The sequence below is a fragment of the Xiphophorus couchianus genome, chromosome 7 (assembly GCF_001444195.1).
Source record: "Xiphophorus couchianus chromosome 7, X_couchianus-1.0, whole genome shotgun sequence".
Taxonomy (NCBI): Eukaryota; Metazoa; Chordata; class Actinopteri; order Cyprinodontiformes; family Poeciliidae; genus Xiphophorus; species Xiphophorus couchianus.
The window spans coordinates 12,465,299-12,491,979 of NC_040234.1; the positions used below are offsets into that span (position 1 = coordinate 12,465,299).

Sequence of the window (26,681 nt, forward strand, 5' to 3'; positions counted from 1 at the left end):
ACCCGGAAAAAAAATCAATATTTTTTGAATGTAATAATCTTTTTTTGTTGTTGTTTTAACAGTCATAAATAATGGTAAACTTGTTTCTATGTTTAGACTCTAGCTTTATTGCTGCATTGCAGCTGAATGTGTGGTTGTTCACATCAGGCCCTGGCTCTCTCAGATTCCCCCTGCCCCCCGTCTTTACTCCTGGCCCCTGACTCAACGCCGGTGGATGCCCTGCCTGCTTTAAAGAGAATCCTCCTTTGTTTCTGGAGCAAGAGGCGGGCTCTTTGGAAAAAGCAGGAATGCGCTGAGAGTTTTCCTTGCAAGCTGTCCTCCTCCTCCTGCCTACACGTTAAAAATTGCCCGTCCTGACATGGAGCTGTGGCCGCTGGGTCTCCTGTTCGTCCAGATCTGTCTCTGCTCCGGATATGAAGGTAAGAGCTGAGTCAACATTTCACAAACCCTGCTGAGAAGAGAGGAAGAATGATCCACAAATGACCCACTAGCTTATCTCCTCACTGCCTGGAGGGGAAAATGTGAAGCACCGGTAGCTTTGGCTCAGAGCTGGACAGATTGTGAGGGGCTTTTTGCGGCTGTGTGATCGGGGGTCTGAGTTTGGTGAACTACGGGTGTGTTTACGTGGAAGTTGGGGGTGGGAAGCGGGGGGAGTGCAGTGTGCATCTGGGGGACGTTTCTGCACAGAGCTCAGGTCTGTGGCTCCACTCTTTCAGCCTTTATATTCCTACTGTTCACACTTTTTATCAGAGACCGTAAGAAAGAGATTTCTAATTAAAATAAAGAACATTTCCTCATACATTTTCAAGTAACTTTTTATGGAACAAGTATTTTTCTCTCGGAAAGCCTCATTAGTCTTAGCGTTTCTCTGCAGCAGTAATTAGATGGCTTGCACTTCTGTTAATTAGCTTTTCCTATCTCACTTTGTCACGCCTGAGCATCTTTTTTATCATTTAAGCATAAAACATAATTACATGTTTTATGCATCAAACATAGGAAAGCATACAAGCTTTCCAGATAGACAAATGAGAGAGCCTGCAGCAGATGAAGTCACTTCAGAGTTCATGTGAGTATGAAAGGAGTTCAGTGTGTGTGTGTGTGTGTGTGGACGTGAGCAGCAGCAGTGGTTATGAACTTGTAGATGGTTGGAAAGCAGCTCACCACCACTGTAAGGTCATACAGGTTGCAACATGAAGACACCCCGACAGACTTAAAAACTGCTCACCAGGTTGCTGGGACTCCAGTCTGTACTTGTGTAAACATGTGTTTGGTTTATTTTACAGGGGCTGCCGAGGTGTGTGCTGGTGGTAAATTATGTCTTTCATTAGCAGCTTGTGGCTGCCTGAATGCACAGGCTGGGATGTAGAGATTTTCTTAACAAGTACTTCTTGCTCTTTTACGACGACAATGTTTTCACAAACTTTCATTAATTTTTTTTTTCAGGGGGGGAGGGGTTCTGCTTGGTAGAGCTACAGAAAAATAGTGCACAGCTGTGAAGTGGAAACAAAAGTGACACACAGTTGTTGCTGAAGGTAAAGGATTTCAGTCAAGATCTACCCATATTTTCCTGACTCTTTTCTTTCTTTGCCTTGTGGGCAGGGAGAGTTCAATCAGAGAGCCAAATATGCAGAATCTCCTTGTATAACATTTGAAATCCACAGTATATCCTCCAAATATTGCATTCTAGCAGTCTGCTGCAACTGTGCTATTATGCACACTAATATTGCGATGCTGACTTCAATTATGTATATTGTCCCGCAAAAATGCTTAAAGAAAAATTTCAGAAACCCCAAGGTGTTCTTGAGTAATGGGGTTCAATGCAGTTTGTTTGGACAGCAAAGAAGCAAATGGGATATTGTTAATGGAGTTTTGTTTAAGTGCGAAATGTGTCACTCACCACAGCTGTTTTCATATATGGCAAACAGGCAAATCCTCAAAGGCAGACTCTGGAGCCTCCATTCATAAAAAATGGCTCAGTGAGGCAAGAGCCTTTTAAGAAAGACGGAATCATGTTCATGTTGTAAAATGAAGGAAAATAGAAGAAAATGTAGAACAATCAACTCATATAATGATTGAAGTGCATAACATGTTATCCCTTTAAAAAAATACTTGGTTTCTTTTACTTAAATATTTGGTGTTTTGTTTATTATTGAGCAAGTAAAAATAAGAAATTAATAACAAAATCAACTCTTGCTATATTACTTGCAACAAAACTTACTCCCAAACACTTTGAGAAAAATAACTAGAAATAGAAGATTCTTCTTCATATTAGTAATTTTGTTGCTGGCACTGCAAATGCAATTTCCCACCCTATTAACTATTGATGTTTTTTTACGCTACAAATTCATGTAATGTAATGGAAGTTTTTTCAATACACCAACACAAAATGCATTGTTATGAAGTGGAGGAAAATGATACCGGGTTGATTCACGTATTTTTGTACAAATAAAATCTGAAAGTTTGCATTTGCATGCAGCCCTCTTTACTTTGTTTCCAAAAATAAATCCAGTGCAACCAAATCAATTCACTTCATAGGTGTAATTAGTAAATAGAGCCCACCTGTGTGTAATTTAATGTTCTGTGACGAGTTCCCACGTTTCTTAGAGCATAGCGAACAAGCGGCATCCGTGTGAAAATGGGCTTTTTTGGCTTCAAAAAAGTATTTGCAGACAGAACAAGAACTATTCGCCCCATATCTTTCAAATACCCATTTTTACCTTAACATTGACCAGGCTGAAAAATCATTAGTGGAAGGAAAAAATAAAATAAACTTTTTAAAGACTGGATAAACGGTATGCTAATTTACTAATGACTATGTTGGATTTTGCACCTTCTGGTTCTGGTTAAATGCTTCAACATTTAACCAGAACAAACTCTTTCCAAAGTCTGACGGTTTGCATTAAAAGCCCCAAGAGAGCAGCTAATTGCAAAATTGGGCTCAGTTATTTTAACTGTGGTTACTCCATGAGGATAGGAAGGAAAAGCTCCTTCTGCTCCAGCACATTTAAAGATTTGGCAGAGATTGTGCTAACAACTCCTTTGATGTAGGAGAGACTGACAGGAAGTTGATGCTGGCAGCTCATTTCTTCTTCATCATCCTGACAGATTCACAATCTAGGAATGGAGAAGAATCTCAGATTGCTCATACTTGCCTTGAATTCATTAGAATGTAGAAACTATTTATGAACAAGCAGGAACGGAATCAACTGGACTTAATCTATGTTCTTTTGGCTGCTGTGTCAGCACAGATCCAAACATAGGCATATCCACGCCACCTGTTGGAGAGAGTGCGGATAGCAATTAGACTCGGTACAGAATGGACTCCAGTGGAAACAGGAAGGCGTGTTCATGTCTATGTGTGTGAGACTGGTTGTGTTTCCATGTGTTGGACTTGCAACCTTCGCAGGATGATCCATTCTCCTCATCCAGTGACTGTCCAGCTCCAACGGATGGATCTCGGTTTCTTATCTTTTTTGTTGCAAAATACTCAAAGTGAAAATCAAAAAAAGATTTATTCTTAAGTTTTTTTTTGTATAGTTCAGCAATAGGTGATAGTATTAAGTGGAGCAACGCAATAAATTTGATCACATCAGTTCACAGATGCAATATTAGTTTTGATATGTTTCGAGTGTCAGGACTTCATGTCAACAATATATTTATACTTGACAGATGCTCCACATACTCCACATATGTGTATTTTATGTGGTCTTGATGCTAAAGCATACAGAAAATGTAATGTAGGAAGGTAGTTTAGAGAAAAATAAATTGACTGATGTTTATCATTATTAGAACCAGTTTGGACTCTTTCACCTCTGAGTGGTTTTCATTTAAACTGTGAGCACACACAAACACACACCCCCACTGTACAACTGGATTTTTCTACCTCCCTCCTTCGCTCCACCATGAAGCAGAAACTTTGCAGTAGTTTCCCCATTAGCCGGCTATAAGTCTGACTCAGTGACTGGGTTTTCATCATGAAGTTCATGTCATGATGAAAACCTCAAAGCATGGAAAGAGTGTGAGTGTCTTTCTGTTACAGCATTATAGACCCATGTTTCCAGCGAGTTCTACACTGTGAGGACCCACTGGTCCTTATGGGGCCCGAAGACACCAGTGTACAGTAAATGGTGTGAATTATGTTTTGGTTAAAGTTGGAGTTAGGAATACACTGGTTAGAGTTAGGGAAAATAACTGAGCTAGGCACAAACACAGTTACTAAAATGGATCAATGCTTATGTGTGTGTGTGTGTGTGTGTGTGTGTGTGTGTGTGTGTGTGTGTGTGTGTGTGTGTGTGTGTGTGAGGTGATGACTGCATTTTGTCCCAGAAAGGTTTCAGGTAAACTTACAGAAGAACCATGATAAGAAATCGGGTGGGGAAAAGCAGATTAGGTCACTGACTGGAAGCAGAGTGGGGCTGAACACTTTTCTGTTATCCTGCAGCACAGAGACCATATTCACTCTACTGTTCATTCCACCTCACTAATTTAACTCCTTCTGTACCAATATCTTCTTATTTGTGTTTCCTTCATCTGCCCCCAACCTCTGTTTTTGAAAACCGTTTTCCTCTCTCATCGCATATCCTCTTATCTTTCACCGCTGCCTCTCAAACGTGTCCTCCAGCAGCCGAGCAGCCGTGAGAAATTTCTTTATCAGTTGCTCCCTTTCAATGATTGTTTTCCCAGTTGAAGGTGACTCAGAACGGTCTATGGGAGGTATGAAGTTGAAATCTAAAACTTGTATATGCTATGTCTCCTTGACGCAGCAAAGAGACATAGCATTTTTTCTTATAGTCCAAGATTAAATCAGAATAATTTCTTCCTGCTTTCGGTCAAGTAGGATTACAGTAATTCTTTCTATTTGCTAAGTGCCAGAATAATGAATAATGAATTAAGTCAGTTTCAGATATATTTGTAACTTTATTTAAATTCAGAACTTAGCATTCATTCCTTTTGCATTTTGTGTGATATCCTTTTAAACTGTGGGACATTCTGAATTTTATGAATTTCCACAATCTTCTTACAAATGTTTCTGGAATATTGGTCTTCCGGGAAAAAATACTAAACTGCACAAAGGGTGATTTAAAATAAACTAAAGGAAGACCAGAGACAGTCATCTGACATTTTATTCTCATTTAAGTTTTTAGTGTTATTGTTTGGAGCAAAAATGAAACAACATAAAGCCTCTGAGAACTTGGAGGTTTTTTTTGAAGAACAGGGCCAGAGCACCAGTAAAGCACTGGGACCAGTTTGGTGGAAAAGGCTCTTTCCTGTTTGATGTCTTGAGATGTCACTTCAGTATTTCTGCATAACGTTCTTATGTTGCTATCCATCGTCATAGCACCTGTTTTACAAAGTGGACCAGTTTCTCCTGCAGGACAAAAAGCTCAAAAACAAAGTGATTCTGCCATTTTTGTTTGCCAAATGTGCTTGCTAAAGAATATTTCCCCAAGAATTGGGTTTTGCTCACTGGGTGCATTATTTTCAAACTTTGAAGCTGTTTTTAAAGTAATGGCTTCTTCCTCTTTCACTGAGGAAAAGATGCCGGTTTCAGCTGGGACAACCATTTTGGTTCTAAGGATGAGCCATACATTTTTCACCAAAACACATTTACAAAACACAAAACAAGGTTTTTCCTGAATGGTGTGTGCTGGACATTCTTATGTTATTTATACCTTTTGCTTGAACAGATGGATGTGGCACCATCACACATCTGGAAATTTTATCCAAAGACCAATCAGAATTGAGGAGGTCTTGATTGGCTGATTTTTCAAAGATGTTTTCCCGAAGAAAGCAGCAGATTTGATTTGTTGGCTTAATATATACATCCATGTCTCTTAGTTGGCATTTTATCAATTAGCCTACTAATGACCTATTCTTGTGGGTTTTTCTAAATGCTCATCAGTATTGCTATAGTGTCTAAAAACGTCTGAATTTGACGAACGTGATCAAATAAATAGTCTAAGTTTTGTTATTCTGGCATTTAGAACATTTTAAACTCACCTACAACATATAACTTTCACTCTGATTTAATGTTAGACAGTGAAGAAAAGAAAAGATTATGTATCTTTCATACAGCATCTGTCAACATCTGGTTTCAACTTCAACTCCAGTTCTGAAATAGTAGAACTTTTTCCATTTGCATCAGGACTAGCAAGGGGGCTTCAGAATGAATATTTTCACAAAACATGTTTATTTATTAGAGGAAACAAGATCTTTTGGAAATTTACTCTTTGCGCTTGTGTCCTGTCCAAAAGATCCCCCCTGCAGTCTGATTAAAATGGAAAGTTGAGCAAGTTTTCTCGGCTTGTTTTGTCTGCTTTGCAGCAGAAGCAGACATTACTCTGATGAGTCCAGGGAAAAGCTGTAAGGGATTGCTCAACATCTAATCTTGTGCTCTTTTTGTAGTACTTCTTTGTAGTAGTTTTCTCTTTTTTTTCTCTCACTTTCAGGGTCAGGGCACTATGGTTACGGAGACGACGAGGACTGGTATTCTCGTAGATATAAAGGTGACTATGCTGCAAAAAAAGGCAGAAATATAAGCAGAACCTCAGAGGTCAAGTAAAACTTTTGTTTATTTTTACAAAAGTTTGTTCTCTTTAAATGTACCTAGCCAGTTTTTTCCCCCTGAAACCTATATAAAGGAGATTCAAAGACACATACAAATAAGTAAAAATGACAACATTAAGCTGGATCAACAATAAAAAATTTATTATTACATTTTTAGGATCAATTTCATTAGTAATTTACTAAACCAGGAGAATCAGGAAATCACACAGAACCTGCCTGACAGCATAAAGTAGTCAAAAAGACCCCAAAAAGAAACACATTGTGCCCTAATCAAGTGAAATGTCAAGTCAGATTAGAAACAAAGTCACTGCCATTTAATAGTCTGGAAAGGGTTATAAAAGCATTTTCAAATACAATGAAAGCCATTGTCCTCACATGGATAAAACATGGGACTGTGGTGAATATTCCAAGTTCTTGATGTATAAAACTAGCTCAAATGGATCACTGACCCCTCCACAACAACATCTAAAGCAGTGCAGGCCTGACTTATATCAGCTAATAAGGAACAAAGTTCAACAACAAGAAAGAACTGTGCAAAAATAGCAACCATGGTGAAAACCACTGCAGACGACAAAGAACAGAAAAGGCCTGTTGCACATTTCCCAAAAAAACCTGATGGAAAAGAACATCATGCTGATAGTCAAAGGTGGTGCTACTGTGATGGACTGAGACTGATTCATGATTAAAAAAATGTATTTTAATTTAACCATGCCTTCTGATTCAGAGCAGGGAATCAGGCATTAGTTTGTGACCTTAGGCTCATGCAAAATTGGTTAGTGCAGCAAGATGGTGATTAAAATCATATCAGCAAATAGACGTCTGAATATTAAAGTCCAAGTCAAGGTTTTAGAGTGGCCTAGTCGAAGTCTAAACTTAAATTTGTTTGAGATGCTATTGCATTACCTTAAATAGGCCGATATGTTTGAAAACCTTCCAATGTATCTGAATTAAAATCCATCCACACTGATCTCAGTTATCTCAAACCTTTGATTACAGCTTGTTGCATTCAAGGCTAGAAAGAGTTGTTACATTTCGAAGGCAATTAAACACAGGATTTAAATGAGTGGAAAACCCATTATAAATGTTCAATACATGGATCTACCTTAAAGTAACTTAATGGACACACACACAAAAAAACAACAACTATGTAAGACTTCCAGAAGGCCTGGGGCATGTTGCTCAAGACCAAAAGATTTAAACAAAGTTTGTTCCCAGCATTTTTGATTTTGAAAAAAAAAAAAAAAAGTCAGTACATTACATTCATAGATAAATAGGAACATATACAAAACAGGTATATAAGTCATCACAGGGTTTAAAGAGGAACATTTTATTTCAAAATAAACATTTGCTTTAAACATAAACTTTAGATTTGAAGTTATAGTCATTCGAGCCAAATAAAACTCTCCCCTCATGTTAAAGTTTAAATATTGTTTTCTTTTTACTCAGTGGCTGTGGAAACACTATCAACACTAATGTCCACAGTGCAACAGTAAGGGAGGCTGGACCCTCATTTTTATTAGAAATGGCTTTAAGCCCAAGCTTGTATCTCCTCTCTCCTCTCCAGCTGAGCTGATATGTGTGTTTGTCCTGAGCCAGCAGGAAATAAACTGCAGACTTTTATTTTTCCTGTATTGAAATAAGAAAGTCATGACCCTGCAAATCTTGGCGACAGACAAGAAGTTTTTTACACAGCTTTCTAGACATGGACTAGTTGAATAAATGGAGCCAGATGAGCAGTAAGAGACTCATTTGATGTTTGTGAAACATCTCTCCGTCTCACAACTGAGATGAAAATCATCGATTCATGATAAATATGCGGTCCGCAATGAAAACCAATTTAATTTGAATTCTGAACTTTTAGACTGAAATGATCTAAATCATGTAGTAAAGGTGTGAATACCTATAATTCAGTGGTAGTGTTAACAAAGAGAGACTTTTCCAGTTATTTTCTAACAGCCATAAGAGCTCTTCACACATCATTAAATTTTTTCCTCGGGTGAAGCTATCTTCTGATCCCTCTCCCGAGACACTTTTGGATGATTGGGAGTCACGGAGAAGGTAATGAGAAATCCACCGTATCTGCCGGTGCTCATGCAGATAGGTGGCTTTCCTCTCTCTGCTTTTCCTTTGGTAAAGAAGCTCTTTCAGTCTGCAGGTAAGTGCTTCCTATTGAGCTTCTCCAGCTGAAAGGCCAAGTCATGTACCTGCTTTGATGCACCCAGTGAGAACCCAGTACCCTGTCTTTTAATTTTTTTTCTGCTTTCAGGAACCCCATGGTGTGCGCCCATTAAGCTGAAGCACGGTGACGTGAGCTGCCACACACCCAGAGGGGAGCACTACAGGAACGTGTTGGGGACGCGGTGTAAAATCCGCTGCAAAAGGGGTTACGAATCCCAGAATTCAGAGGTGGTGTGCATGGCCAGCAAGCACTGGTCCTCCAACTACGCTTGTCGGGGTGAGAACCAACATCTGCACACACATTTTTATCTTTTTTAATCTTTCAGAGCTCCTAGATGAAGTCATCACAGGGCAGTAAAGAGAGAAAAAGGAACAATTCCAGGTCAGATGTTAAATGGTTAGATTTTATGGCTCTGATGTTAAACATTAGGTTAGTTGTCAACATACAATTCTGCTTACATATCTTTTGGTCACGTACATGGTGCCTTCCACCCATCTCTCTCCTGTAGGGAGTTTCTCTCAGTTTCTCCCATCTCTGGTTAATTGGTACCTCTGTCCCTGAATCAAACCCGGTACAAAGAAGTTTCGGTTGGACAAAGAAGAAAAACATCTTCACTGAAACCTCCGTTATCAGTCCTATTAGAAAAACACCTGCTCAGAAACCTTCGTTATTAGCTCATTTTTCCAAGTAAGCAAACCTAAGTTTTATTTTCCAAGACAGTCTAGTGATGTCCTGTGAGACGGCTTGAAGTCATTAAAGGAAGGCCTTTTATATTCATTACTAATTGTTGACTATTGTAACCCTCACATAATTTAGCTCTAATCTCTCTCCTTGCTATATGGCCATCACTGTTCACTAATTTTGATTATAATTTTCCACAAAACTAAGTTTTTTTTTTTTTTTGCAGCACCTCTTTGGTTAGTTTGTAAAACACTGCTCTAGTAATAAGGTGTAGGCACAGCAAAAAAAAAAAAACCCAACAACCTTTAAATGTTGAGCAATGCAGATTACATAATTCATGCATTCACAAGCTGTTCTGTAATTTGGACCTCCCATGTACGGTACAAATAAACCCACTTCAAAAAACACAGGAGAGAAAACTGACTGCCGCCCTTCTCTACCACCCTTGATGCACCTCCCAGCACATGCTGGGTCTATGTGGAGTAAGTCAGCTCTCATCCATTTGGACTGTGCTCAGTGGGTGAACCCCAGAATCGAAGACCAGACCACCAGGTGGTCCATGAAATTAAGGTGATTGGAAGAAAGCAACCTAACTTTTCAAGCCCCTTTACCCCATTTCCAGTTTCTGCTCACTTTGTTTTTCAAGGTCCTTGAATAACCTAACTCCTCCGCTGGGGTTAATTTGCAATTACATAAACTACTAGGAGGAAAAACTCCCAGGATTATAAGGATACTTAAACCCATCCACTGAGGTGGAGATTACAGCATATTAAATGAGGTAAACCACCCCGTCCATGTTGGGGGTCCTTCTCTGTCTTAAAGCTGCAGTATGCAACTAATAAAAATAGATTTGTAATTTTTGTATTTTTAATTTTATTAAAACTGTCACTATGTCATCTCAGTATAACATGAGACAGATAACTTGTGAAAAAAATGAGCTCCTCTGGTGTTGTTCCAATGTACAGACATGTACCGCTCCCAGTCAGAAACAACCAATCAGAGCCAGGAGGAAGATCTTAGCGCTGTCAATCACCCTCACGAATGCGCTGCTCACACAGGGTGTATGAACTCTCCCTTAGAGATAAGTGGACTATTGACTATATTGGAAACAAGGCAAAAAAAGCCTTAAAGAGGCATATTCACCTCTCTTGACAGTAATTATTATCAACCCAATAATCATGTCTGTGTTGTGATTGATCCAATAATCTTTCTGCTGTAGGATCAGAAAATCCAGAAGATCAAACATAAAAGTTAAAAGTTTAAAACAGCCAGAGAAAATGGTTGAGGATCTGACAAACTGAATGACTAACAGGGGCTATTTTTACTGGGAGAAATGATTAGGTGAGAGGAGGTTAGCAAGAGATGAGTAACAGGTGGTGAGGTAATCTAGCAACAACACTCAGGTTACTGAGGGTACCAGGAAACAATAAAAGTTAAAATGAATTTATAGAAACAAGACCTTTCAAAGACAGCGCTCCTTTAAATCAGAATGACTTAATAGTGAAGATGTGAGCAATGTAAACCTTAGACTGATTTGTGGTTTTCTTTAAGAACTGAAGTGCAGATTTTGATGTTTTTTTGTTTTAAAGTTAACATTAAATAACATTATTCAACTTTCTATAATGCATAAAACAAAAGGGGAGTTTCTGAAGTGTTTCACTTTTTGAATTAATTCAACTTTGACTTCTGAGTTTTTTCAGTAGAAATTTGAGAAGCTTTCGATTTTTCTTTGCTCAAAAAATCGTTTGTGTTCTCCTTTCTGACTTTATCGTGTTCAAAAGCATGTAATTCACCAGGCAAACTTTAAAAATAACCAAAATTAACTAAAACAAGTCATCGCTGTTGGCTATGTGTGAAGGCCAGCTCACCCAGTGTTATTTTAGATGATCCCAGTGAAACAAATATCACTGTGTATGCGTGAATGCCAGCTTTTTAAAGTCTACTGTCGCAGATAGCATGCTGCCAATTCACACATCCCGAGTGTGAGACTTTCACAAACAAACCTTTTCCCATGTTGTTGTCATGCCGCATGTTTCTCAAGCAGAGCAGCAAATTGATGACTGATAATGAAGCAGGGTGAAAACTGGAGACAAACACGGCAGGTGTGATTGTTTCTCCTGCTGGGTACATGCTGCAGGTTACAATTTCTCCAGTTATGCTTTAAAATGTATTCTGTTTGTTCAGGCTTTAACTTTATGGTATTATAAAAGATTAACGTTAAACCAGACGGTGATCAAAATAGTCAATTATTTATTTGTCTGATGATAAAGTTGCTTCATCGATTCGACTTGTTTGTACAGATGCAGAGTCTATTGATGTTAGACTTTGTGAGTGTTGATTAGTTTGGCTTACTTTTATTATGATAGAGGGCATGTGTGTCCACAGAATGCAGAAAACAGGCTTTACTCTAGTTTGCAGCAATATTGACTACTAAAAAGATGCACAGAAAATATGTGGGACGCTGAAGGCATGAGAGCCTCTCTTTAGCAGAAGAATATAGATTATTGGTCTGTGGTGCCAAAGGCTGCAGCATCATTAGTGCTAGCAGTATTCCTAAATAAGAAAAACTTTCCAAAATTACAAAAGATTGCATTGAAGGCACATGTGTCAAACTCAAATTTGGCCCACCACAGCTTTTTATGTGAAATAATAAGTAGTAAATAGGAGCTTCAAGATAGCAGTTGTGTGCTTAAATATTATTTTAAGCAAAACATTTTTTATCCTTTTACTCCAGTTTTTTTCAGTTTCTGAGATCATGGAATTTCACTCAAAATTAACAGATCCCCACACGTTTTCGCGCTAATCCACAAATGCGAGTTTTCCACAAAAATGGTCAAAAATATTGAGTCTAAGTGACTGCTTACTCCCACCTTTAGGGGGCAGTATTTCTTACTTCTACTACACCGCTGCCTCAGCCGACTTGACGGGAAGATAGTCTGTGATCCGTATGGCGAGTAGAAGAATGTCACATTTACCGCCAAATATAAGCACAAATATCGCAAAATGTCTTGCAAATATTTCTAAATTAGCTTCACAAAAAAATCACAAAAACAAACAAGAGCTAGTGAGCCATGTGAAGTGTTCAATATTATTTACTTCTAGAAAGAACTTATCGAATGCAGACACATCTATTTACTAATATTTTAACAGTTTGCTAAAGAGTTTTATCAATTCATTCTGTTACAACATGATGTAGATGTGGCCCAAAATGAAGATGAGTTTGAAGATGAGCAATTGTTTACATGAATACTGAAGTCCTTAATGGCATATGTGTGTCATATTATTAGTTTTTTAGATAACAAATATATCAACACACGCTGGATATTAAGCTTCCAAGGCAGCAACCCAAGAGTAACGTAACAACAAAAGAAAATCCCCATTGCCTGGTAACCTTTAAAACTGTAAAGTCCTGCTTTTTCATAATTTCTGCTCTGACATGTTTTGGATCTCCAGAGAGGCTGCCTTTAGCTTATATACATGCTGGTGGTATGTGTGGACAGACAGTTTTGGACAATTTAATATTTGCTGTGGGAAAGATCATTCAGCAACAAGCCGTCCACCATAAAGACAGCATTAAGCAGTTCTTGTCTGGAAGACAGCACTCTGTGAAAGTAGTTTTTATGTCTCAATAGATGTTTTTTTCCCTCTCCACCAAAGCAGTACCAGTTTTAAGTCTTACTGATTGTGTAAGAACCCATTTTAATTAGATTTTCCTCCAAAGCTCCACTCCAGAGCCTCATCATTACACTACTTAAAGCAGCTTTTGCAGTAAATGTTTGAGCATTTCTTTGTTGTATTCTGCATTTCCGCAGCACACTGCAATGCAGAGATGGAGGCAATCAACATAAGTCACATTATTTAAGCAGGTTGTTAAACCAATAATGTTTTGTTATTGATTTGTTTCTGTGTTCTAATCTTAAATGTTTTTCATAATTAGCAGAAATAAAGATTTCAAAATATCCATCTGTGTGTGACTAATCTATATGATGTGTTTCATTTAGTGAATTGAGTTACAAAAATAAATGGACTTTTCAATCATATTCTAGTTTACTGAATTCTACCAGACATGTCAGAAAAACACACAGTCTCGTAGAGCGTCTTTATCATGAGCTTGTTTTTGCTCACAGAGATCCGCTGCCCAAAGCTCAACATGCTGGCTAACGGAGGCTACAAATGCTCGGACGGCTCCTACTACAACTCTCGCTGCGAGTTCTTCTGTTCTCCTGGATATTCCATGAAAGGCCAGAAAACATCCGTCTGCCAGCACAACAAGGTGTGGAGCGCTGGAGTCCCCACATGCATTGGTAAGACTATGTTTGTATTTGCTTAGTTTGCTGCTTTAAGCGTAGCCAGAGGATTTCTACAAGATTTCACAGATTTTCCTTGAAACGCCTTGTCAGTTCCAGAGCTTCTTTTTTTTTCTTCCTGATTTTCTGATTGACGCTTGGAAGAAAGCAGTCCTCTAGACACGAACAGACATCATACACAGAAAAACTGAAACAGGCAGGCAGCGTTTTTCTTTTCCATTCACTGGAAGATTACACTATTTTCACTTCGTGCTGAAAATGAGTGAGAGATGAAGGAGCTATGTTTTGATGAACACATCAATGAAAGAATGGGTTTGCAACTGCAGTCAGTGTTTTTTTTTTTCCTTTTTTTGTTGAGTGTACAGACTGCACTACAGCCAGCATGTACTTAGAGTGCATTGAAGATTTAATATTGAGTTTTCTACTTCTTTGTCTACAAGGACACTAAGAAACATCCATGTTTTCACCATATGATTCATTTGCTTTTGTGTTACACTGGAAGGTTCTTTTGACATGTTTCTGATTTCGCTAACATTTCCCTGGATGATTATGTTTGTTTAATGCAACAAACCACCCGCACAAAGACAAGTGAGACAAATGAGAATGCACTCTCACCCAGTCAAATTTGTATTTGCATTTAGCAGAACATGAATGTTTTCAGAGTGTGGAATCATGCTGGAGAAAATAAAATGAACCCTTTGAGACACAGAGAGAGCATAAAAAAAAAATCCCATTCCACGAGGCGACAGTGCAAACCATCTAAAAACAAGCCCATTTTTATTTATTCAACTAAATAGTGAGAAATAAATTGCTTACAGTTAATATATTAATATACCTGAGTTTTTATATTTGGTCTTTTTAATTAAATATGTTGTCATGTAGCAACTTCAGCTACAGTAACTCATAAAAATAATTTGACCATTTTTTTAATTTTACCTTTCTGCAGTGACTTTTATTGGGATTTGATGTGATAGACCAACACAAAGTAGTACAAAGCTATGAAACATAAGGCAATGTAAACAGGATCCTACAAATGCAAAACTACCAAGACGTCAGGTCTTTATAGAAACGTGGTTAGGGATAACCATAACTTCTAACCCTAACAGAGCAAAGTCTCTGTACATCGCCATGAGTAAACTATAATAAATTTGTTTAGATCAATGCATAACCATCAGTTGAAATGGTCTAGTCAAAGTCTTGACCTATATCCAAATTATAATTTCTGACAGGAAAGGTTCACAAATTCTGTCAATTTAATGTAACTGAGCTTAAGCTGTTTCGCCAACAGACGTAGGCAAGAATTTCTAGTTCTATACATGCAAAGTTGGAGACACTGAACATGACATCAAACATGTATCTATTGTTTTTATTACTTTGCCTGGCTCTACTACATAAAATTGAAGTTAGTGGTTGAAACTTGACAAAATGTGATTAAATTGAACACTTTTGTTTATCACAGTGTCATTTATGTGCATAAGACAGAAGGCCAAATTCTGTCTTATTTTTTTTTACTATGTGCTGCTGTTTCAGAGGTCAAGAAAAGAATCTCCTACCATTATCGGTGAACCATGCACGCTCATGTGGATGAAATAAGGATTAGATAAAGATCTCTTTTTTTTATCTGTTTGTAGATATTGATCCCCCGAAAATCAAGTGTCCCAATGTCAAGGATAAGTGGGCAGAACCAGGAAAACTGACGGCAAGGATGACTTGGGACACACCTGAGGGCATCGACACTGCAGACGGCATCCTCACAGAGTCAGTCCGGATATAACCCTTTGATTCTTTTAAGACCTTTTCTCTTCAGAGTCAGCTAAAATCCTGTTTCAAAACTGGTCAGAGATCAGAGTATAAGATTAAAACTCAACATGGGCTTTGCAGTGTGACCCTGAAAGGGAAACCATCAAAATCCGACTTCCCAGAAGGCCTTCATAAGATGTCCTACAGTGTGTTTGACCGGGCTGGGAACAAAGGGTCCTGCCACTTCACCATCAGAGTGCGAGGTGAGCCTGAGAAAGCAGCTTGAATAGAGCGGCTTTTTTATGTACTCAGAAAAATGCACTCACTGCCTCACATATCTATATTTGAGCTTTTTTGTCTCACCTAGATGTCTCGGATCATGAAGCTAATGTTGATAACAAACAACAATAAGCCAAGAGGACATGAAAAGCTGATTTTTAATGAGGGTTATTTAAATATTAAGGAAATTAAGCTACTCAGACCAACCTACTCCACTGTAAAAAAGTATTTACCTTATTATTCAATGTCCATAAAATGTCAGTCGGTGCACCAAATAAGACAAAAAGACATAAACAAGTACTTTATCTTATGGGGAAAATGACATTTGTGAAATAATGACCATTTTCATGGATTTAATGAGAGTTTTTTATTACACATATACAAGTATATATCAATATAAGATTATATATTTATAGAAATTGATCAATTTCAATATATATTTTGTACTTTATGCAAAACAATTTGAGAGTTGGTATTGTCCATTCACTGTTTTGACATGATAAATGTCTTAGTTTTTATAGATTCAGTTCAAAGTCTTTCAGAATCTAAATACCCATGACTGCTTATTCAAAACTGTCACTACAGATTATTTTGCTGTTATTGTTTTAATGTATATGAATAAAATTCAATTTATATGTTTGAATTATTAGAAAAAGTCTCAATTCTCAGTATTTGTGTTTCGTGTAAAATCAGATCGCAGTATATCAACTTGAATGCAAAATATATTTTTAATCGCTAACCTGTTTAATCCTGGCTGCTGTTTCTCTTCCTGTCTTTGCAAAGTGCGTCGCTGCAGCCCTCTGTTCCCTCCAGACAACGGCTACATGAAGTGCGACAGTGACAAAGACAACTACGGCGCTACTTGTCACTTCTCCTGCACCGGCGGCTTCGAGCTGCAGGGCGGCGCTGCCAGAGTGTGTCAGTCTGGACTCTCCTGGTCTGGTTTAGACACAACGTGTGCACGTATGTACGGCTCAACACACAATATAAGTAAACATGCAATTTCTATTGAGGATAAATTTGGACACTTTCATATTTATTCCTACTGGAAAAGAATAATTCCACGCGGTTAGATCATAATCACTCAGGTTTTTGAAGGAGTTTGTCTGCTAAGCATCATTGTGAGATCTTAAGATTTGTCTGAAGCCTTCAGGAAGACAACTGGAGTAAACAGATCTCAAAACAAATAGTCTACAAGCAGAGGACATTTGAAAGAGCTGCAAACACCTCAAGTCTTTAAGTTCAAACGCAATCATCCTAAAAACAGTGTATTAATTTTTCCACAATTCTGCTTGAAAAATCCAGAAAATTAAATGTGGGAAAGTTTAGAAATTTGAAACAGAACATAGGAACCAAGCTAAAAATTGGATTATGTAAGATAATTAATGCTGCTCTGGTATTCTTCTTTAAAATACCTTTTTACATTTTTGTTTGATATTCTATGTAATAAATAAAAAAATGCTTGTGATGCACTCTATTGTGCATGAAGCTGTACGTATGCTGCAGGGGCGAATTGTAAAACGGCCCCCATGCCACTTTTCCATTGTATTTTCCATAGGTGAGGGCTAAGGGGTTAAAGTCTTGTTTACTGTCTCATCTCAAGGTTTGCACCCCTTCAAAATGATATTTATTGACCAAATAAGTGATCCGTCGCATTGTGTGAGGTTATCTATTTGGCAGAGCTAATAAATGAATAGTTCAACAGCATTGACAATAAGCACAGCGAGTGCCATCGTTGATCAGCTGAAGATTAAGTGCAAACTGCAGGCTGGCTAGTTTGGAGAAGTCCTGGAACGTAGATCCAGATTCAGCAAATTTTTTTTACATGCGTCAGTCATTTCTGATATTGCAGTTTCTGTATGGATTTGGAGGCTCGGTGGAGAAGAAAATAACAGCCTGTCCATCGATTTAAAAAATCCATAGTGAGTTCATTCTGTTTCACGCAGAATGAAGCTCCTCATCGTCAGCCTTAATTATGCAACGCCTCACACAGTGTATGGTAATAAATCTTCACCTTCATGTACTCTCTTGTCATATACTGACTTAATTTTGTGTTCGATGTCATCACAGCCATGAACATAAATGTGGGGGTGCGTTCGGCCGCGGCGCTGCTGGACCAGTTCTACGAGAAGCGGCGGCTCCTCATTATTTCGGCGCCGACGGCTGCCAATCACAATTACCGTTTCCAGATGACTAACCTGCAGGTGAGGCACGACTCACACACACACACTCACACACACACACTCACAGCTTCATCCAAATCCAAGTTGACTGAGCTGGGTGCTGGAGCAGGAAAGCAGCGCGGATAAAGACGACTGCGGTGTGTTTGCGTTGTTTTTATCTTAGCAGAACAATTGAGAAGACGGAGAGGATGTCATGCTGATGATCAGGAAATGTCTCAGCGATGAATAAACAATAGTGACACAGCTCTGTGAGTGGTGGCTTTCCGTCGGTGTTGTTTTCCTCCACTACGTCAGAAACCATTAAGTCAGAGCTTTGTTTAAACCCCTGACCTTTAAGATTGAGCTTATGAGTCGAGAGACTTAATCAGTGTTAGTTCATTAACCGGACCACTGGTCAGTCCAGTTGCTAGTCCTTTAGTTTGATTTTAACAAATTGTTTTTAGATTTCCCATCAGATATTGAGTCATTTTTAAACTATTCCTAAAAAACAAGGGATTGTTGGATCACTCTTTAATTAGTCATTCAAAAATGTGTCTAAAATTAACACTGATTAGGCCTCGTTTATTGTAAACTAGAGAGAGTTTGTTCAAGGAGAATCATATGACAGACCTGGTGTGGATTAAGAATAAGACACACAGCTACATATGAGTCCTCACATAAGTAATTTATGTAAATGCAATATCTTCCCTCAGAGTTGATTGGATTAATTAGATTTTGTCTCTGTGTATCAGGCGTCAGATCCATGTTAGGTCATCACTCTGCAAAGATAAATAAAACCCCGCAGACTACACAAGTCAGTACATTACTGTGGTGCAGAACTAGACAGATCATAATGATGCCACATATTTTCACAACTCTAAACAGCAGAGTTCCTCTGTCTGATATATTGCACACCTATCTCCACTTCAGTATTCTTTAAGCTCCCTCCACCATCTACCGAAGCTGTTGTGTGAAAAACTCCTTCACTCTCTTGACTGGAGCTCCAGGTGTCTTCTCCTACATGTTTTTCTGCATTGTCTGTCATCCTGTGCTCATGTCCAAATCGACACTTCATAACATTTGCACATAAATCACCACACACCTATTCTGCAATTCAAACAATTGATAAATAGAGTAGAATAGAAACAGCCTTCATTGTCCTGCAAAGGGGAAACTCAGGTGTAGCAGTAACATCAGGTATGAAGGTTCACACACAATACAAACATTTTTAAAATGTGGAAAACAATATATATAAAAACCAACATTAAAACAAATGAAGCCAATGTTATTACTTAAACATATGCAGAAAGCGTTATTTAATTTTTTAAAGTGTAACATCCACTGTAAATCCATATATTAGTTGTTTTTTTTTAAAACAGAGCAAACAAATACTGCTGCTTTAGTTTTTGCAGAAAATTGAACCAGCTTTCGGCCGTCTCTTTGCAGACAGGCCTCTTCACTTGCTGCTTTTAAGTCCCTTCTTAAGACCCATCTTTTTTCTTTGGCTTTTGGCACAATCCGAGAGGTTTCACTTTGTTTTATTGTGTCTGTATATTGATATGTATTTTATATTCAATCTTTTCTATTTTAGAATTGCATTGTATTTTATGATTGTGTATAGCACTTTGGTCCTGTCGCTGTATAAAGTGCTCCATAAATAAAGTTGGTATGGTATGGTATGGTCCCAGGAGAGACACAAATCATGTTTCTCTACCATCTGTCCAAGTATGGAAAGAATAATATTTATGTTTTCAGCTTTTTCTCTTTTTTTTCGGAAACAAGCTATCCCAAACTTTTTAGAAATTAATAACCAAAGAAAATGAGGAATGAGGAAAATGAGGGTAAATCTTGATGGGTTAAGCATGTTCAACAGATGGATAAAGTGATAAAAGAGTCACATTTTGATAATTTACGAACAGCAGGTTTAGTGACATGACATGGGTATCTTAGCTTTTGAGCATATCAGGTTTACGGTGCGATGGGCGGGAATCAGATAACTAATTAGTTTTCGTTGTGACTTTTGATGACTTGTCACTATTTCATCCATTTACGTCTGAATTATTAATGTGTTCCAAAAATCAATTTTCTTCATCATGTTAGTTATGCAAATGTGGCGCAGGTGTTAGCTCTGTAGCTTTGCAGCAAGAAGGTGATGGAGTGGCGACCAATCGATGTCGTAAGTTTCATACAATGACCAGTGGAGATGGGTACCAGTGACCCGGTTTAGACGACAGACAGATAAAGGTTGAGTGAGTTTCATAATTTTTAATTTCTGAGTGCCAGTTTAGATAATCAGCTTTGAACATGCAGCAGCTTTAATGCCGTTCTGATGACAAGCACACACTTCAAATAAAACCCTCCACACAACAAAGCACAACCCATTTTTAATAATAATTCATGTGACAAAATCCCACAGTTGTATAAATAAATAAACTCATTGGCGTTTGCTGTGTTACGCAATATGTTTCTGTTTTAATAAAGGTATAATTGCTCAGCTATATACTTGTCTCTTTGTCACAGATGGGGAGCAAACACAACATTATGGTGTTATAGACTGTATTATTATGGCATTATCCATGAGGTTTATGTCCAGCTGGTTAAACATAATTATTTGGAGCTAATTATAGGACTGAAATATAACAGTTCAGCTTTGTTTTCCAGCTGCTTCTGACTAGATAAAATGAGTGTTTATTGTTGGCATGATGTTAAGCAAATTACTATTAACAGGATTTCATTCAGCTCTGAGGATGCAGCAAATGATTGCTTTACATCCTTTAAATAAAATTCCTTTTCTTTAATAACATAGAGAAGATTAAAACCATCTTACAGAATCCAGTGGCTTTTTTTAATGAAATTTTCTTCATGAGTGAAAGAAGTGGAAGAACATTTCTCTTGAAAATATAGTTTTCCTTCATTGTCAACATTTCTTTAAATACAGCAAGCAAAATTTAAAAATAAAAGCCCATTTTCTTTCCTGATGATAATTCTTTTTGGATTACAGATTAATAATTGGATTGCAAATGGTCTTTAATAAGAAAATATTTTTTCAGAATGTGAACCGGGTAGAGCTAAAACTAGGCCACTCAAGGACTTCTGGGTAAAGGAAATTGTCAGACCAAAAAGGTTTTTTTATTTTAAATGTAAAATGTGTATTTTTTTTGTACAGTTTCGGCTTCCATAAGGCTCTAATTGTGTTGTTCTTTTGGGTTTATATACTACAATAAATGATAAATCAATTACTAAATCAGTTGACGATTATTTCAGTAATCGTTTCATCGTGATTAATCGCTTCACCCCTAGTAAGATCTCCAGTTTCTTACACCCATGTGACTCAGTAGCTGTGTAACTTGTGGATCTTTGTCCCAGCCCGCTCAGTGTGGACTGGACCTGAGACACGTCACCGTCATTGAGCTAGTTGGGACTTATCCAGCTCAAGTTGGCCGAATCCGCCACAGGCTTCTCCCACCTGGACTGGCCCTGCAGATCAGGTACTGACACACATACGCACACGCGCACGCAGTCGTGTGTGACCTCAGCAAACATGACTTTAATCCGATGTGCGTTTCCTAGGATACTGCTCCGGATCCCTCAGAGGTCGTTCCAAATGGTGCTGGTGGACAAGCAGGGCATAGACAAGCAGCGCTACCCGTTCCCCATCACGGCAGCTGAGTTATTCACCACCATCGACACGCTCCCGCTCCGCAAGGACGAGATGGTGTTACAGCAGGAGGTGGGCCAGTTCTGTCAGTCATAAAACAGAAGCTTCCCTTTGTGGAGCGCTGATCTTTTTTTGCTCCACAGACACACACAGCTCAGATCATTAAGTTTTATGCCACACACTCCTCTCTGAACTCCTCCTGTCTTGTATCCAGTGTGTGTTTATGTGTGTTTCTGCGTATGATCAAAGATATCTGGCATGTTGCTGATCTGAAGCTGGTCTGAACAGATCACACAGTGCTTTGCAGTCACATCGAGGGCTGTCACTGTGTGTTTTATTTTATTTTTTATACATTTTTTCAGAGCAGAAATATGATTTACTATTTTGTAAAAAAAAAAAGAAACTTTGGGAAAATTTCTATTCTTTCTAATATTTATATCTTGCATCTTACTTTGCGATATACTTTGAATTCATAAAACTAATAAAAAATTAGTAATGCGGAGGCTGTGCTTCTCGGTGATGATGTTTGTTTTTGTGAGTCAGTTTAATTTATTTCTGTGGAGAAATCTCCGTCATCATGATGTCATTTGGGTTTATTAATCAAAAAATTATTGTATTTGACTCAGAGGCTCACCATGTGTTAAACGGAAATGGTTGGTGTAGAAACATGTTTATAATTTTTAAAACTGCTTTTTATGGCATTGTCATTTTATCTGATACAATGCCTTGTAAATATACAACAAACACACGTCAGTGCTTTTTATGTGACTGAAAAGCAAAAATGAGCACCCATGAATCTAATTGAAATTGATTTTCAATTAGATTTACATCTGGACTTTGACTGGGCCACTTTAACAGATAATCTGAATCATTTAATTGTAGCTCTGGCTGCAGGTTTAGGATTGTTGCTCTGCAGGAAGATGAAACTCAGAATCAGCTGTGTTGGCCAAGATTGTGTGCAAAAAAAAAAAAAAGGAATTTAAATGTTAGCTCCAGCACTCCGAGCATGAAAGCATGAACTATAAATATATAAATTTCAGAGGAAATAAAACAAAAGATAAAAAATGTATTTACAAGTCCTCCCCACTCCAAGTCTTTTGCTGCTTCCTGCTGGTTTTCTTCCAACATGACTCTGCAATTCGAACCAGTTTCCCCGTCGCTGCTGAAAAAACACATATCCACAGCATGACGCTGACACCACCGTGTTCTATTATCTATTAGAGAAGATATTTAGTAGTAAAATAACACCACCAATGGCTTTTTTGTGTCTGAAAAATGTTTTACTTTGACTCCATTGAAGCAGAAGACTTTCTTCAACATACCAGCTGTTTCCACAACATAATTATTGGTAAGCAGGAGTTTTTTTTCTTCCAAAATGTCTCTCTTCTTTCCACTTCTAAAGCCCAGATTCACACTGTGCACATAAAAGAGAATTTTGCTTTGATACTCAGAGCTTTGGATAACTTTCTAAGTTACTCACTAAATGATACTAATATGAATGGTCCAGTTAGGGTGAATAATCATTGCCAGGCATTATTTTAAGATCTTAAACTTTTTTTCTTTAGATTCTTAAACCTAGGAAGGTTGATTTGCAGTCTAACTCTGCTTTAAACTTTTCTCTAACGTTGTTTATTGTGTTCCCTGTTCTTCATGATGCCGTTTCTTCTCTAACAAACCTTCCAGACCTCCACAGACCAGCTGGATTTATATTATGTTAAAACTTTACCCAGGTGGAGTCTGTTAATCTGGTGTCTTCTGAAAGCAATTAGTTTTCCTCTGGATTTTATAGGTGCTTTGGGGTGATGGGTGGTAAATAAATATGGATGCCACTGAGTTTTTTATTTGCAAAAGTTCATGTGTCCTCGTCCTTCAAGTTTACAATATTAGAGGTCAACTGAACAGTGTGGCAAATATTTTCTCCAGATGAAAGAATGACTTTGGAGAGAGAAATAGCTCCTGCTAATTAAGGCAGCGAAGAGTTTCCTGTGTTTTTAAATAGCAAATATTAAATACATCAAATATCAAACATGCCACGTATATAACAGCAGATGTAACCATGGATGGGCTTTCTTTATTTTGCCTGCCTCATGCTCAGAAAAAGATCGGTATGCTGTTATAGACATTTTTCTGCCCAGGGTGGTTATAGCTAAGGGATCAGCTATCTTCATGTACTGAGAAATGAATCAGACCTTTTCTTTTTTTTGGTTACATGACTAATGCATGATTGTGACCTTTTTATGCATTCATCTTGTGCTGTGATCTGGGGATAAAACTGGAGCTAAATAAGAGAAATAAATGTCACACCAGACTTGTTGGGTAAAAGCCTGAAAACCTGTTCCCATTTAAACCACCACCTAAAAACACGACCAGCACCAATCAATCAGATATATTTTTTTATATCAGTAATATTTTCCATAAAGCAATAAAACCGTCTTACAGACTATGGAAAGATGCATTTATTTCAAAATATTCTTGAAGCACATTTGGGAGAAGATAAGCTTTTGAAAGGTGAGTTTGATGATCAGAACCAGGCACAAGAGAGACGGTACATGCAGTACATAAATATGTTCCTCTGGATTGAGACTCTGCATGAGATTCTCGGTCATGCTAAACGGTCTGCACATGAATTTTAGTTATCATTACTTTGTATCTGGGAGTTTAGAGCGGACGTTTACAGAGACCTGGGAAATACAACTGGCATTCCACATGAAATGTAGGTTGTTTGTTTTTATCTGGAAAAGTTTCGGTGAACTGCAGAAAACATCACAGAACGAATGATCACAGCGCCCCGGGCAGCAATGACAAGGTCAGCGTCTGACTATCAGTGGCTCATGATTGGCCCCCCCCTCCCTGAGATGATGGCAGCTCACGTTGGTGCTGACTCACTCTGTAACACGCAGACCCGGCTCAGGGTTCCTGAGAAAACGCTGCAGATCACACCTTCTCCTCTAGGTGCAAAGTGATGTCAGCATCAGTGCTTTGTGTAACCTTTTTGTTCCTCTACCCTAATGAACACACTGATACAGTGTTATGTAACTTTACAAAAAAAAAGCTAGTCTAAATTTCCTTATTAGACAGGACTTTTGTGCCTCGTTTTATATATTTTCTTTAAACCAGAGGGGGAAAGCAGATAAACTCATCTATAAAGGGATGACTCTTGACCCCACTGTTTAATAAACCAGCAGCGGCAATTTATTTAATAGACATAATACCAATTTACTCCATTGCTAATTCTGCTTACATTATTACTTACTGCACTGAACTCATTTTGATTATTAAAGAGTGTATAAATGGTTTGAAGTCCTGACATAAGAAAACCTAAAAATTACTGCAATTACTTTTTAAAACTACTGTTTTAAAAAGTGATTTAGTTTGCAAATTCTCAAGAATTAGTAGTAGGAAATTTGTAGGAAAAATCATAATTATTTTGATTAAGGTGTTGCTTTTTTGGGGGTAATTAGTTTCTAAGGATTTTTGCTCTTTACTTATGGACAGCCTTCTGTATTTTTGTTTCTGTTTTACAACCAGGAGTGGCTGGTTAACATCTCAAAATCTTAAATAATACCTGAACTTTACCAAAGAGCTCATGTCAAAGAAGACAGGATTCAAAGGGTGTCCAGGATTTTGTAAAAACTATAATTTAAATTTTGAAGAAAAAAAAAAGATACATGTGAGAAGAAATGAGTGAATCAGAAAAGTTGCATTGAGCACTTTTAGAATTGACTGGCTTTATTCTGTTTCCTGGATAGCTGGAGCTGTTCGCTGCTCTTCACTTGGCAATTTTCCCAGCATCAAAATTTTGAGCGAATATTTTGCATTTTCTTTACACTGGCATTTTTTTTATTTTTACTTTCTGGACAAATTTGTGTCAAGTTAATTCACATCATCAAATGTGATGATGTGAATCATCACATGCAACAAGAACTAAAAAAAAAAAGGTTTTCCAAGATATTTTCCAAAAATGGCTCCAGTTTGCATCAATACAAGATGATTATGTTCTTCACAAATCTACTCAGGTTTTCTACAGTAAGTTCTCTGGTTTCTTCTACTGTCCAGAATGATATTAATCTTAGAAAGGAGGGTGTATGAATATCTGTATCATATGTCCTGTTGTAAAAGATTTAGCTGCTTTTCCCCTCAGTATGCATTACTGTCAATGAGATATACTGTATACAAGCAACAAGACTTTGTTGCTTATAGAGGGAATGTTTATATTTAGTATTAACCAATGCCTCATCTAATACACCTTTAATCATTTCGATTAGCTGTTACTACATGCAGAAATGACCCACAGACGAGACGAGGACTGAGACATCAGGAGTAACCATGTGCTTATCTATATAAGTTACACTAAGTTAAATACAACACAGGTTTCCTAGAACAGCAGCAAACGGCAGCAGTGCTTGGTCAAGACAGATGTTTTGGGAGGAAAGAGGGGCACATGTGGGTGAGAGAGTAAGGCATGACTGGCTGTGGTGGACAGGAGAGGAGATCTGAACAAGAAAGAAAGTACAAAGAGGAACGGTTCCAGTTGAGTCACTGCTTGCTTTTTTTCTTGACCGCTCGACCTCTCCAGCTCTCTCCCCACAACTTCAGACCATTTCCTCCGCTTCTTTCCCTCCCTGTAATTCTCTCTTCCGTTGTGCTTCGGTCTAAGTTCATGTGTTGCACTTGCGCATGCTCGACCGCAGCGTCAGAGTGCACTCTTGAGGAACCTCTGGGTTTTCGATCATGCGCTGCCAGACCTGCTGCTCTTCCCCGTACGAGTCCATCCAGTCCACCTCATTCCCGTAGCTTTTGCCTTGAGGAAAACGAGACAAATATTTGGTTCAGCTTGTTAGAGCATTTAGAGATCCCAGGGGATGTTAATGTGTTCCAGTTGAACATAAATAATAATAATAAAAAAGCAATATTTAATTTTTTTTGGTTTTGATTAAATTATGTCAGTAAGTATAAAACAAACTATGTCACATGTTTTAAAGTCATGTTTAAAAATCTGCTCCTAGTTTTGATCTAAAGAGAGAAAATATGTTGTGTCTAATTTTCAATATAACTTTATTACATTTTACCATCAAAAATCTTTATGTTTTATTTGATTTTATGCAGTT

The 26,681-nt window shown here is 37.9% G+C and overlaps 2 protein-coding genes across 6 annotated transcripts in view; one reads left to right on the forward strand and one right to left on the reverse strand.

Annotated features, from left to right (window-relative positions):
- Positions 1–220: 220 nt before the first annotated feature.
- Positions 221–22,093, forward strand: srpx (sushi-repeat containing protein X-linked). 2 transcript variants are annotated; one of them, XM_028023885.1, is made up of 10 exons: positions 222–419; positions 6,450–6,506; positions 8,834–9,022; positions 13,555–13,731; positions 15,366–15,492; positions 15,616–15,737; positions 16,537–16,716; positions 17,824–17,957; positions 21,282–21,403; positions 21,486–22,093. In XM_028023885.1, the coding sequence occupies exons 1-10, from the start codon at positions 359–361 to the stop codon at positions 21,667–21,669; spliced, it is 1,353 nt and encodes a 450-aa protein (XP_027879686.1). In that variant the 5' UTR covers positions 222–358; the 3' UTR covers positions 21,670–22,093. The 2 variants fall into 2 exon arrangements, with proteins under 2 accessions (XP_027879687.1, XP_027879686.1); XM_028023886.1 differs by lacking the exon at positions 6,450–6,506 and having other exon boundaries at positions 221–419.
- Positions 22,094–23,953: 1,860 nt separating this feature from the next.
- sytl5 (synaptotagmin-like 5) overlaps positions 23,954–26,681 on the reverse strand; it is a 45,175-nt gene continuing 42,447 nt past the window's right edge. For all 4 annotated transcript variants that reach the window (XM_028023849.1, XM_028023847.1, XM_028023846.1 and 1 more), the window contains one exon: positions 23,954–26,374. In XM_028023849.1, coding sequence (XP_027879650.1) covers positions 26,232–26,374 — 143 coding nt within the window. In that variant the 3' untranslated portion in view covers positions 23,954–26,231. The remainder of the gene's footprint in view (positions 26,375–26,681) is intronic.

Coding starts and splice junctions, on each gene's coding strand:
- srpx (XM_028023885.1), top strand. CDS start 359: ATGGAGCTGTGGCCGCTGGGTCTCCTGTTCGTCCAGATCTGTCTCTGC. Junction 13,732..15,365: donor TGGAGTCCCCACATGCATTG/GTAAGACTATGT, acceptor ATCTGTTTGTAG/ATATTGATCCCCCGAAAATC. Junction 15,493..15,615: donor GCAGACGGCATCCTCACAGA/GTCAGTCCGGAT, acceptor TGGGCTTTGCAG/TGTGACCCTGAAAGGGAAAC.